The 14,323-nt window shown below is 53.4% G+C and overlaps 1 protein-coding gene across 8 annotated transcripts in view; it reads right to left on the bottom strand.

The window, feature by feature from the left end:
* DAB2IP (DAB2 interacting protein) overlaps positions 1–14,323 on the bottom strand; it is a 204,521-nt gene that overhangs the window by 24,686 nt on the left and 165,512 nt on the right. For all 8 annotated transcript variants that reach the window (XM_064468964.1, XM_064468962.1, XM_064468963.1 and 5 more), the window contains 3 exons: positions 13,220–13,774; positions 2,469–2,613; positions 7–151 (listed from right to left, as the gene is read on the bottom strand). In XM_064468964.1, the coding sequence (XP_064325034.1) occupies positions 7–151; positions 2,469–2,613; positions 13,220–13,774 (845 nt within the window). The remainder of the gene's footprint in view (positions 1–6; positions 152–2,468; positions 2,614–13,219; positions 13,775–14,323) is intronic.

Here is a 14,323-nt window from a genome sequence, read left to right on the forward strand (position 1 = left end):
ACCAACCAGTAGGAGTTGATGATTTTGCAGAAGGCCAGCTCGCAGCACATTTTCAGGTTGCTCTGATGTTCAGGAAGGTCTGAAGAGGAGCACTTACTGGGATCCACCTCACAATTTTCATCTGATTCATACAGTGCCTTGATAAATTCCCCTGTAAAACAGACAGTCGGTGATGGGTTTTGGAAACATGAGAGCTGCAGCCTTCAAGCAATTCTGTTTGTAAGCCCCAGCGCCCGAGCAGTTACTCGATGCCCCGTCGCACTGGCTGAACAGAGGCTGGGTACGAGAGCAGGCGGCAGTGGCTCCCGCGGCAGGCTGTGCCCCAGCCAGCTCTCAAGATCTCCAGTGGACCCAGGAGCAGCTGGCACTGCCTTGGGCGCTCACAAAACAACCCAGCACACCCTGCAGAAAGGCACCCGGACTCCCGACGAGCACGTTTCATCCCTTTTCCCCACTTGGCAGCTCTGCCTCTGTGGCTATGGGCTATTGCATCAGAGCTCCGCTGCCAAAACACCCGCTTCCTCAGCCTGCCCTGACCCCCCATCGCACCAGTTCCAGAGACGCTCCCTTGGGCTAATCCAGTAGGAAGTACGCTGACAAGTTCTGTAATTATTTGTAGGATGGCCTGCTACTGCAGAAAGTGTCCTGGTGCCGACAAGCCAGTGTGATTCACAGGAGAAATAGGTAATTAAAGGAAAGAAACAATTTACTTGGTTTATTTTGAGCTGAACATCACACAAAATTACATTAAAATATTTCTCCGAGTTTCCCTCTACTCCTGTTCGCGGCCTGGCTGCTCCTCACCCTTGCAGAGAGGCACACTGTGGGCCTGCTCTGCCAGCTCCTCGCCACGTTTCACCCCGGGGCGCCCGGGCACAGACCCCTGCCACCCCTTCCCACCACCTCAACACGAGTCCAGCTGGGGGGACGGCAGTCGTCCATCCCGCTCAGCACACAGCAGTGGCCGGGGAGGCTCGGGGACGGGGTAACAGGGATTAAGAGGCAGTGTTTAGCTAGGGACCTGCAGTGCTGGGTGATGTTCTAGGAGAAAGGTTTGCTTTGGTTTTCTTCTAGTTCCGGTCGGTTTGCTCATCTCCTAATTCCTGACTGTCTTGGATTTTCCCAACCTCCTGGTTTTTTGCCCGCCCTAGTCTGCATTCCTCCCCTATTGCCAAAACAGATTTTAATTATGTACTGGAGAGCCTCTCTGAGGTATTTTCAGCTCTGGAGCCTCTCTGCTCGCCTGCAGGTGATGCCTGCTGTTATTATCCGGCCCTATTACTTGCTTGTGCTTCACGGTTTAAAGGAAAGCGCGATGCTATATGCTGTTACCTTGTGACACACAGATGAATCATTTCACTGATAAAAGGTCTACACAGAATCAGGGCCCCGAACAGCGAGCAAGAACCACAGGCTCCTCCTATACTAGATGGAGCTGGCTTGGCAGCATTTGCATCGAGCCCTGAAAGGGGAATATTTCAAAATTTTCTGCCTTCATTAATCTCCTGGCTTTTTAGAAATTTTATGAGGTAATCTACTTACAGACTTGCCTTCAACCAGAAAGCATTACAAGGCAGAAATAAATAATATCCTTTTTCCTATTCTTGTGGGCTATCTCTTGGTTTGACTGAATCTGCTCGACGATCTCCCCTTCCTCAACGTTGTCATTACTATTATCTTAGTAAAGTATTTACAGTACTTTGCTCCTTGCTAACATGACACAAATCCATTAGTAGGAACCAAACATACTGAAAAATTAAAAGCTCAATAGAAACTCTGCTCATCCTACTACTGGGATGCGGATCCAAGCTAGCTGCCTTCGGCTGACGTTCAGACACAACGCTTCAAAGGCAGCCTCTCCCCATCTCGTGCTGTGCTGGCTGCACGCAGCAACACAGCAATTCCTTCCTGACCTGCCCAGAAGCAGAAGCTCTAATTATTTTCATTTGCATCAAGAGAAATATTTTTGGAGCCATAAACATAGCCAGCACTTAAAAAAAACAAAAAACCCAAACCACCAGGAGGGTTCCCAGCGCAGTCTGGGAGGCAACTCTCATCAGCGTAACTTGGGAGATTTCATCAGACTCACAAGTGCTGCGAGGAACCGGGGGAGCGTCTCTGGCGGGGGAGTGCAATCAGGGGAAGGAATCAATCAGCCTCCGTGACACTGCCAGCGCCAAGACAGAAGGCTTGGCAGGCAGCATAATGCCTTCAAATATCAATTTGTTATCTCCTCTGAAAGCAGATTAAAGCGCTAACTCAGCGGTGACCTTCACCTGGGAGCAGAGAGCTGCCCGCTGCGGCTGTGCCCCGGGCTCGGACCCCGCTGCCAGAGGAAACCTCCAGCAGGTAAATGCTGGTGCCTCCTACGGCCATCAGGGCTCAGCTGAGGGTCTCCACCACGCAGAGCACCCTGCGGCTTAGAGGAAGACCTCTCTGCGTGAGACTTGCCAAGGCTCGGTACGTACCTAAGGCATCTTGCAAGTATTTCTGCCCCACCAGCTTCAGGTATTCTTCGATTGCTTTGGTGGCCAGTGTGTTCTCCCTGAAAATGAGATGCTCATTCTCACCACAGCGATCAACTTCAGACATCATCAGGTCAGTCAAGAAATCCTGGAAAGCAAAGCCCATGGTGGGTCACCACGCACTGACACACGCGTCGTTCAGCAGAGCAGGCAGCCTCCCCGTCTCCAGAGAGGTCTCACCTTCACAAGACACAAGAGGGAGTGGAGGTGCTGCGGGGATTCTGTGTGCGCACGCTGTGTTACTACCAGCCCGACTTCTCTCCTGTTTCTCCAGCCTCATGGAGACAAGAGGAGAGATAAACCTCTGGAGAGTCACAACTTCTGCACCCCAAAACACGATTCATTCCGAGCCTGCAGCATGTTCGCCCCTCCATCAGTGCTGGTTTTTGGTTGGGTCTTGTGTCAGCCTCATGTTTTGCGGGTGAAATGTTTTCTCCACTGTGAAATTGCCTGCACTTGGTGTTTAACTGTTCTGGTCGCAAACCAGGGCATACTGAGATGGCATGAACCGTGCCCCACAGTTAATGGCTGAGAAACAGTCCTGTAATATGCATCAAGATGCTCAAATATCCTATTTCTTTAGTATTCATGGAGGTAAACAGCACTGCCACAGCACACATTTTGGGCACATTTTTGGTCTGATGTGCACACAACCAAACACCATGCAATTTTATAATCCCCTGTGCTGCAGAGCAATGGGAGGGGTGAGCAGGAGCAGACCGCACGCTGACAGCTGCCCCGTGCATCAGTCTGGCCTACTGAAGTGCAAATTCTAACATAAAAACAGCACTTCAGACCAAGCTCCATGTCTGCTTCAGCAGCAGCGTTAACTGATCAGAGAGGGTCATGTAGCTCCCCATGCATTCTGCTGAGAATCCACTACGCGGTGTAATATTTAGTGTGCTGTAGCTAGCGTTAATGCAGGAGAAATGCCATGCAGTTTTTAATGCTAATATGTATTCAGCTTCTGCTCTCTGCACTGCTAATGGAAAAAGCAGCTCTGGGCCCCTGCCCAGCTCCTTGCTGCGCTGGGTGCGGAAAGGGTCGATCTCCTCCCACCCAGCACCGCTCACCTGGATGACAAAGGGAAACAGGCTGCTGGTGACGTGTAAATCACAGGCATTAGACCTCTTCTTCTTTCTCCATGCAGGAGACAGAGCAATGTTGACATACAATTCACTTCTACAACCAAGGGCACCTTTTTTAAACTGCCTTCCTCTAAAACAAAATAATCTGCTCAGTAATAACCTTTCACTAAGAAATTCTCCTTCATTTGTCATGACCGTACCAGATGTAACCTGCTCCTGGCAGGGGCAGCAGGAGCACCCCGGAGCTGCCGTGGAGGGACCCCGGTCCCGTCCTCACCGTCCCCACACACATCACAGCTCCCAGAGCCCCAAGACATGCTGTGGCCATGACCCAGCCTGCTCCCACCCAGACTCAGCAGAGGGGACACTCGGGTCCCCATTCCCCGCCAGCTGCTGCCCAGATTCGCAAGAGAGGCACTTCGCTCCGTTTCATTTTTCATACGGATGCTTGTGCAGTCGAAGTTTAATCAAGGCTCAACAAACAGCTCCACCTGAACCCAACAGACCCAAATCATTTTATGCACAGGCCCCTCATTACTGTGCTTCTGTCCCAGACCAAGGAAAATCCAGGTGGCAGGCAGGTACGTCTCCCACCCGAGAACAGCGGAGGGGGGCAGGAAGGCTGGCATCCCCGCAGCACCCAACGGCCCGATCCCTCCTGCCTTCCCCCAGGACCATGACTGGGACTGACACGCTGCCGCGACCTGCCCAGAAGAGCCCCCAGAAAAGCCAGAGGAGCAGCTTTGGAAAAAAAAGTCACTTCCATTATTTCTTTAGCCAGAAGATCCCCTTCCTCAGATCCTGCTATGTCTGCAATGCTCCGGCAGCTGCAGAGGCAAAAATCCCTCCTGGAAGCGAAGCACGCGCCTCCCCCCACTATTTTCTCTCATTTTGCCCCTTTTATCAGCCAAGCTGGAATGAAACTTTAAACCCCTGCTCAAATCCTGTTAGCTGCTATCTATCTGGGTAACTCTATCACCTTTATCTTCCAGTGTCTCTCCCGGGGTACGTTTCAATTCCAAGCCAGAGCTCAGGCTGACACAAGGTGCTGATTCTTAATTAGCAGCCGCTGACCTTGGCTTTGCTTGATTCTCTTTCCTGTCACTTTCCCAACATACTAATTATCTCAGGAACACTGGGTTTTATAGCTTCTCTTAGCCAAGTGTTTGCTTTTCCCCCCTCTTGTCACAGGAGGACTGGCTGCTGCGGATGCAGGGCCAAGCTGCGATGCACAGCCCAACCACGAGCCAGGGCTGCCGAGCGGTGGAAACCCAGGGGCCAAGTTTTAGCCACTGATAATGCGAATTTTGATGATTTTAGCCGATCTACAGAATTCACGAGAACTTAAAATGAGGCAAAATTCCAGTTTGGGTCTCAACACAAAGCCAGAGAAGATCCCTCCGAAACCTCTGCTGCGGTCGTTATCCCCTGCGGAGCACCTGCAGCTCGACAGCTCAGAAAACAACCCCCTGTCTCCAAAGTGGAAAGGAAAGCTGCTGAAATCCCAAAGAGCTCCATTACGGCACAGCACCCAAAGCTGGGGTGCGACATGGCAGGATCCAGCCTTGTTACCGACCAGGGGATGGGTGGAGGCGAGAGCCAGGATACCCGACAGCATCCCCCAGGCCAGGGCTTCTTACTGTCCCCAGCAGGTCCAGCCTCCCCGGGCTGCAGGAGGCATCTTGCCAGGCTGTACGAACCAGCCCCGAGATACATCAGGGATTAAAATACCCACAGCCAGCGTCCTTGCGTGAGCAGAGCTCTGCTAGCCGCGGGAAAGGAGCCTCGTCCGTGGGTCAGTTCCCATGACATCTTGCAATTTCTGTCCCAGGGCCATCTTCCAGATCTCGCCTTCCCTCCACAGAAAAAAGCCACATCAGCTCTGGATCACACGTCTGGTATCTCTGCCTTAAGTACGCCAGCAGCCAGCACTCGGAAGACACAAATGGAATGCAAATACTCGTCGAATCCCTCCGGGGGCCTCACTCACCCACATACAAGGCTCTGAATAAAATGCAATAACTAAAGCCAATAAAACTCCCTGTTTCTGAGCAGCAGAGATCAGCAGGGGGTTGTTTTTAGTTAGGGCCCCTGGCAATGGAAGAAAATAAGATGCTTTATTTCATTACATTGGAGTTGAGAGGGGAAGGAAAAGGTCTACAGTAAAAATTAAGGGCTGTGGCAATGTTCTGCAGCCTTGCTCCAGTGCTTATTTTAAGGATATTTGCTTCAGACTGGACACAGCTGAATCTGTGCAACTTCAGCCGCTGCACGTATGCTGAGAAAGAAGAGCAATTCATAAATAAATAAATGCAGAGCATGACAGCACAAGGCTGCACTGGTTTCCAGCACTTTTCAAATAAACCAAGCATGAGCCCGCAGCAGCATATTCTAAGGCAGCTCCTCCAGAAACGCATGCAGGAGCGGCAGCCCGGTCCCCGCAGCAGGCAGCAGTGGGCAGGCAGCAGGCACGGTCCTCAGCACCACCCCAGGGCTCAAACACGCCACGGCAAAGCAATTCCAGTGCTGCAGCTTCCCCTCCGCCTGCGACGCTCGCGCTGCTCTGCAGCTCAGCTCCCCACATCCTCCGCCGCAGCATCCTCTGGACGGCCGTCCCGGGCTGTGGGTCACCCCCAGCGCCTGCCAGGGCAGCCAGCAGCTCCGTGCGCCTCGCTCTGTCCCTCCGATGTCTCCATCCTGATTTACCTGTAGGGTACCCTAAAAACATTTCCATTTCCCCCAGGTCTTCATCCGCTGAGCTTCAGATGCTGCTTCCCCTGCCCCACCCAGGTGAATTTATCCTCCTGTCTCACACCACATACTAACAGCATCTTCCTGGGGTTGAGGAAACGCACCCTAACCCCTGCCTCGTCCCTCACACGTGCAGCAATTCCTGGTTAAATAAGTCATCCCGCAGCAGGACTGCTTCATGCTGCCACGGCGGATCCCCCAAACCTTTGCCTGGGGATGCTAAAAGGAGATTATGGAAATAGGGGTGATGCCCTGGAAACGAGTACGCTGCAGCCCTGCGCCGCTCCGCGTGAGGTCCCCGCAGGCAGATGTCTGAAGCTGCTGCCCCGCGTCAGCCGCCATCGGCATGGGCCCGGGGCCCAGCTGCCCTGGGGGTGGCCTGAATTGGGAAAGGCTCATTGAAAAGTGAAGTCCGCTGAGAGAAAAACCAACACCTGTTCAAGAAAACAATCCTTCATTGCCCGTGTCAATAGGGCCAAGGAAGCGGATGAATTGCATTGCTCAAACACAAAAAAGTGGGAAGAAAAAGCTTCTTTGCAGGGGGTGAAGCCGGATCAGAGCAGACAGATGGTTCAGTCACGCGTCTGATCAATAGCTGACAGCCCTGCCTGCCCAGAGCACCACTAGCCCTCGGCTCCGTGCACCCCGCCGGGCTGGTGGGGCAAGTACCCCGCAGTGCTTGAAACTTCCAGTGCTTGCACTTGCCAGCGCCGAGAAAACCCACCCCACCCTGGCGACGGGTCTGTCTACGTCAAGTATCCAAGTTCCGAAGGGGTTCAAGGTGCCAGTCCCTGTGTCCGAGGCGTGTCACTGGGCAATGCCTCCCTCTGCAGCTCCCGAGCCCAGGAGGCAGAAGGATGGAGCCGGCCAGTGCCTGGCATGGCAGCGGGGAGAGCAGGAGCGTTTCCTAGGTAAGGGCAGCCTTTCCAGAGACATAACAGACAAGCAACACAAGTTTTGCAGGACGTATCCCGTCCACACCCAGGAAGGATTTTGCACCTCACCGTCCCAGGGAAGGTCCTCTGGCCCCAGCCTCCCAGGGAGGCGTCCACAGCTGGAGCACACAGGGTGCCATGGAGCTGATGAGACCCGTGGCCCCACACACGCTGCTGGGGTCCTGCGCCCCTCTGGACTGGAGCTGCTTGTTCCCAATATCGTAACTGACTGATGGGCAGATTGACTTTGAAATAATACGGTTCTCCACATCACAAGCCTGATTAATAGGATTGACTTAACCTTAAGAGGATTGAATTGATAAAGGTAATAAGATTACTGCTTATTTCAAAGACTAGCCCAGCGTCTAGCTGGGCTTTTATGTGAAGGTGAAAAACAGCAGGGGTTGGTAGGGCTGTAGGTTACAGGTGGATGAATGTCAGGGCACACCTACGTGTCAGGGCCGCAGCGGCAGAGAAACGCGGCACTCGGCGGTGCTGAGCTGTGCAAGGAGAGCGGCAGAGGGGCAGCGACTGGGTCCTGGGCAGACGGCGCAAAACCAAGGACCCCAGTCGCCAGTCCTCGACTTTTCACCACCACACAGTTCCTCTGAGGATCTGTGCTGGACACTTCTCTGCTGGGAAACGCAGTGATGTTCCCTCCTTTGAGCACTGGAGCTCATCCTCGGTGCTTCTGCCATCTTCTAATTCTCCTTGGGAGAAGGAAGTGAGGTGGCGATGCGAGGGTTAAAGCTTTTTAAAGCATGACCTTGCTCATGGCAATAAGAAAACCTAACTGAGGGATACAACACTAACACATTGAGCGACCACCAGCTCCCCGTGAGGGCAGAGGGGCCAGATCCCACACAGGAGGCTTAGAAACCACACACCACCCTAACAGCCAGAACACCGGTCCCGACAGCTGCCACTCACCGGCTTTCTCCGTCCCTTCAACCAGCCTGTTGTGTTTAGGGAGAGGGAGAAAAACAATTGGGATGCTCATAAAACTGATTAAAAGCTTTATTAGCCCAACTATGGCTGCTATAAAATATTATCAGGGAGATAAACTCTTTGTGGGGGAAATGATATGGCTGCTGCCAATCCCATCTAGAGCAGCACCCTTGCTCCCCTGCGTCCGCAGCCCTTCCCTTGCAGATAAGGGAGCGGTGCTCCCCGAAGGGACCGACCAAACCCCCAGTGCCACCAGCCTCCAAGCCCAGCAGCTCCCTGGCCCATGCCACTCATCTCCTGGTCCCCTCCCCGAGCTGAGCTTCACCTTTAGTCCATCCTGCATGTCTGCAGGCCCCACACTTCAACTGGCACTGCCAGCAAAGCTCTGACCGAGCACCCTGCACCACATAGGAAGGGAATGTGGGGAGCTTCCAGCAGGCTCGCACGGGGCGAGTAAATACATCTGCTTAGCTGAAGCAAATCCTGCAGCATAAACAAACAGGGACACATGTTTATTCTTCACTCCATTCACAACACAATAAATATTTATTTCAAGTGAGCAGCTGGTTAGTTAGAACTTTGTCTAATGCTGATTTTGATCAACCAACCATTTGGACAAGAGGGGTTTTTTATATATTTATGGTCATGAACTGAGCTCCAGAAGCTGTGAGAGAGCCCTGAAACAAATCTAAGTATGGGAAATATTCTGGGAGCATCGAAAGTCACAGTCGGTCTCACTTTGGGAAGGATGCAGCCTGCCTATCCATAACCACATCACAGGGGCCACATCAAGCCATGCTAATGGCAGGGGTGAGCACTCCCAGCAACACCGAGCGTGGCAACAGAAATACTTTTACTTATGACTTTGTGTCTTCTGTCTATGGGTTGCAAAACAGATGAAAATTGTTAGGCATCGCTCCACACCCTTATAGGTAACATTTTATCAGTGCTCTCACTGGGAAGATGAAGCACATAAGTCAAGGACCGATGCTGAGAGCCCGCCTCTCTGTGCTTAGCCACAAAACTATGTCCCTCTCATGGCACAGCGATGCTCTTCCAGTCCCTACTTGCCATAAATAGAGACGGTGAACAACCGCTTGTGCTGAGAGCTGATTTAGTTCTGGATGTTTGTCAGACTTCCCAGTGGGCTGGGGCAGCTCCCTCAGCCAGACTGTTTGCACTCTTAACTTTACCGAAGTGCTTTTCCCGCTCCTCTCCACCTCTCTGCCTTGGCGGCTGCTCAGGGGTTTCCAGGAGTGCACTGATGCACACCAAACCCCTGCGCGGCACTGCAGGCACGAAGCTTTCCCCTTTCCCAAACAGAGATGAAAGGAAGCATGGACTCTGCTTTCGTTCTCCACCTTTTAATCTATTGTGATACAGCTGTGAAGCTCAGGAAGAGGCAGATATTTAGGGAGAAAATTCCGCTACCACCCGCGCCCCTTCTGCCTGCAGCTTTACGTGCTGTGCCTCCCCGGCAGGAGGGACTCGGGCAGTGCCTCTGGGTTTTCGCAGCTTCTGACGATGACACGTGGCTGGCGGGGGACAGCTCGTTATTGCAGGGGAGCAAAGCGGGGTGTCTGCGGGGAAGGGTCGCCCTCCTGCCGCCTGTGGGGCTGCAGGGGGACGCTGGTGGCCGGGGGGCCTGGCTGTGGCTGGCGCACAGGGCATCAGCCGCGCGGCACCACATCACCCCTCTCCTGCACGGGAACTCCTGCAGCGTGGCTCTGGGTGGACACATGTACCCAATCAGCCGTGCCTCATTAAGGGATTACACCATATTTACAGCAAATCGCTACAGGAAAACAGGGCCTGAAACAGTGCAAGAGCAATTAGCTGCTAACAAGTCTTCATAGATAATCTACTGGACACTTGTTTCTCACTCCAACTGTAATTGCTGCTTTAGCGTCAGCTACAGCAGCCAAGATCCACAAAAACCCTTTTATCAGCAAAATAAATTAGTGGTTGCTGATTGCCACGTCTGCACTCTTCAGGGCAGGGGAGAGCTCTGAAGAGGTCATTGGAAAGGCTCTTGGCAAGGCACAAGGATGGGGAACGCACCTCCAGCCCAGGCAAGCTCCGGAGGGTCACAGGAGGATAGAGGCTGGAGGAGGGGGCTGCTGCCCCCCACACCAGTGCCAGGGAACACGGTGCTCACCACTGCCAGGCTGGGCTGAGGTCCTCACCCAGCACAGGCTGGGACCCGGCCCCACTTTCTACCGCCTCACCCAGCAGCACGCTGGCTCCCCGAGCGCCATCCCCACCTGCTGGGCTCCTGGGCCACGGGGATCTGTCCTCCTCCTCCCAGGCTCTGAACCCCATTTCAGAACCCACCATGCCCTACTTCAACCCACGGGTATTTTATGTTCCTGCTCAGTGTGGCCTCCAAACGAGCCGATGTTTAGTGCTGGGTGAGCCTGGGCTGAAGGAACTGTGTCCTCAGCATCAAACCCAGATGCAGCTCAGAGCCAGACCTGCCTGCAGGCGCACGCCTTCCCAACACACACACACAGAGCTACGTTACCTACAAACAAAAGGAAAATTAAACAAACTCTTTCTCCTGCAGGCTGGCTGGGAAGAAAAAGTAAGAGACTGTTGTTTCTGCTTCTGAAACTCCAGGGAGGTGCTCAGAGCCCTGCCGCGGGGCCAGCCAGGCGATGCTCAGGGAGAGCAGGCAGCATGGCAATCAGACTTTTTGAAGCACCTAGACTCATCCTGCCCAGCCCTTCTCCCTGGAGCGGGCCGGGAGGGGCTGCCCGGCGGAGGGCAGGGACCGCAACACCAGCACAGCCTCCCCGTGCAGACGGGGCACCAGCCTGCCGGTCTCCTGAGGCTGCATCCCCTCTCTAGGTCGGGGTGCTTAGCCACAGGGGAGCTTTCCTGAGCGGTGGTGGGGTGCACCCATGTCACACAATCTGGGGTGAGCGGGCGTTTCCTCTCCCATTCATTGTTTTCTTTACCTGAGTGCTGCTTTTCCCTTTGCTTGTCTAGCTCCTCTACAAAGGATGCACCACCCAGTTCCCATACTCCAACAACTTCTGTTGCTCTGACAGCTCCCTAAACCCTGCACTAATGCTGATGGCAGATGACAGGCAGGGGAAGCAGAAGCTCCATTTTAGGTAGAAATTCATCAAGCCTGTTTACTGTTCGCTGTGTCCCCCTCGTAGAGCCTCTGGGATCTCGAGCACTGATGCAGACACACATCTAGAAACACACTTGCTCTCTCCAAAGCCTCTCCAGTACTGATGAGAAGAGGGAAACGGCGGGAGCAGTGACAACAGCTCTCAGCCATGCCTGCACATGATCCATGGTGACTGAGATCAGGGTGACACCTGAAGCCTTTTGCACCAGGACCATGTAAGCCACCAACAGGGTCTTTCATGGCAATGTCGTTCCAACAAGAGCCCAGGCACCAGCGCCCTCAGAGCCGCAGCGAAGGGCAGCACAGCCCCCGGTGCATGGGGAGGAGCGGTACCAGCAGAAGGCAGGGCTGTGCCCAGAAACCATGAGCTGACGGCACTAAAGGAAGCCCCGGCACAAGGAGCGAGGAGGGGGACGCCTGTGATGCTCTCCTGGTGTAACCACAGAGCAGCGTTACCTCACAGGCGCGAATCGCAAGCTGCTTCTGTCCGCGCTGTGGGTAACGCAGCCACGGGGACCGGGACTGCCCTCTTTCCCCGCGCGCCTGCCGTCTGACACTGCTGCCTGGGATCAGCAAGGCTTTAACTGAGCTATTTTCTCCATCTCTGCAATAGCAGGCCCACAAACTCGCAATCCTCTCCGTAGCTTTGCCTGCCTTGAACTAGATCAGGAGGCCAAGCCACTTCTCTGTTCGACAGATGGTAACTAAATCTAATCCACGAGCTCCACCATGGTCCCAGGCAGCAGTGGCAGCTGTGGAGGAAGCAGAGCCTTGCAATTCCCCCTCAGGTGAGGGCCTCATGTCTCCTCAGTGCTGGAAAAGCTTTGGAAATCTTGCTCTTCCCCAGCTTCCCCCTGCAGAGTTCAGAGAGACAGAAAAATCCTGGTGCTTTAACTCCTGCACTCCTGACACTGGCACTGCCCGCCACAGCTGTGCCACGCCAGGTGGGGACGAAGGATGCTCTGCGGCAGACGGGCCACACGACCCTGTGCCCCACGTGCCTGGCAGCTCAGCGCTTCCCCGTGCTCCCCAGTAAGGGGGTTTCCAGCTCTGCTCACCCTGCCTGTACCCTCACAGATCGCAACGAGGAATAAATCCCACTCTTTGCCTCCTCCTGGCCTGTTTCTTCCCCAGACCCAGGAGGGGATTCCCAACCACAAAGGGTGTTCAAAGTGCTCCACAAAAACTGAACTTCCACCACTCGCAAGCTGGCCAGCACCAACCCTCCAACGAGCTCCGCCCTGGGAGCCCAGCACCCCCGGGCTTTGCTGCGCTGCAGCACCCCCTCATACCTCCCTTCCAGAAGCATCCGGACAGACCCTGAAGACACGCGTACCCACAGGCAGACTTTGCTCTGAAATTCTCAAGAGGCAATTCGCTCCCGTTCGGCTCCCGCGCTGCTGGGTGCTCAGCGCAGCAGCACGGTGACGGGGGGGAGCGGAGCGGGGAACCTGCCGGTTCCCACAGGAACACCCAGCGCACACAGGCTGCTTAGCTTAAGCCAGCATTGCTTACATTTCATCCCTGAAAACTGCCTTCTTGCTTACTTGCACATTTGTGCCTGTTTATACAGTAACAGCCTGGCCCCTGAGCCTCCAGGAGGAGAGCAAAATGACTCGGTTGGTGTCTTGTGGTCCCACCAACCTCTTTGCTAATTAAGCAATTCGCACTGCACGTGCTACCAACTTGTTCGTAATTAAAAGGAAAATCAGAGTGTGCTCACGATGGCTGGGCCTGAAGCCCAACTCATGTGGTGATTTCCAAGCCCCAGCCCAGGAGCCCGCTCCGGATGGTCTCTGGTGGGATGGTACGGATGACAAGGGGTCTTACCTTGGCCTTGCCTGTACTCTGCAGGATGTGCACCAGCGCAGATGCCATCTCCTCCTTGTTCTTCACGCTCAGCGAGGGCTCCAGCACCGAGCACAGCACCATGTAATTGTTCGTGATGTACTCGGCAAACTCCTTGTACATCTCCATGGGAAGGATGCTCATACTCTGGTAGCGTGACTTGATGCGGATCATGGGCCCCGGGGACTTGCCCTTTCCGGGGTTGGGGCTGACCACCGGGTACCATTTCTCTACAAACTGCCGGCCCGTGACAGAGCTGACGGGGATGTTCACTTGTCCAATGAAATTGGTCTTGTCCTTCTTTTTCTTCTTGTCAGTCTCTTTGTATAAGTGCACCGTAATGTTTTTGAGCGATGGGAGGTTATTAAATTCAAAGTGCTCCCCCCAAAATACATTATCAGTTTTCAATTTACAGGTAGTTCGTGCATAAAGAACGTCATCCAGGCATAATTCACACAAGTACTTTTTCTTAGCTGGCAGGTCCTTGGCTTCAATAATCCATAACTTTAACATATTCTCTACCCTTCTGCTGTTGTCCTGAAAAAACGATGCAAAGAAAAAAAGGTCAGTAAAAAACCCACAAAGCCAGGCACAACAAAACTGGAGATACGCGTTAATTATTTCGGATGTGCTAAATGAGCATAGGCTTAATTACATTTTATTTTAAGGAAATACTGTCTCTCAGGAATTTGCATAATAACACTACTTATGTTAATTTTCCAAATATCACCGCGCTCTCCATGTCTGTTGGTGCCAATTAATATAAGGAACAAGGAAGATAACACCCCTCCAAATCGTGAATGTCCCATTTCCCATTCACTGCCAAGAACTTCACCCATCATTAATGGCCTTTGCAAAACAGAGGCTATGTTACAGGTATCTCACAACCGCCTCCCTTCTTAGTAGAGTTGCTTTACAGCAGCACTGGAGTACATTTTCTTTACTGTAACAGAGCAACAGTAAAGGGATCTGAACGCACACCCAGGGGTCACCTCATCCATGGCTGGAATGCAACCACCCCCGCCAGGGAAGGAAGCATTTACAAAACCCCACGATATTTTAGGGCAGAAGTCCAGAGCACCCAGT

This window comes from Phalacrocorax carbo, chromosome 18 (assembly GCF_963921805.1).
Source record: "Phalacrocorax carbo chromosome 18, bPhaCar2.1, whole genome shotgun sequence".
Lineage (NCBI taxonomy): Eukaryota > Metazoa > Chordata > Aves > Suliformes > Phalacrocoracidae > Phalacrocorax > Phalacrocorax carbo.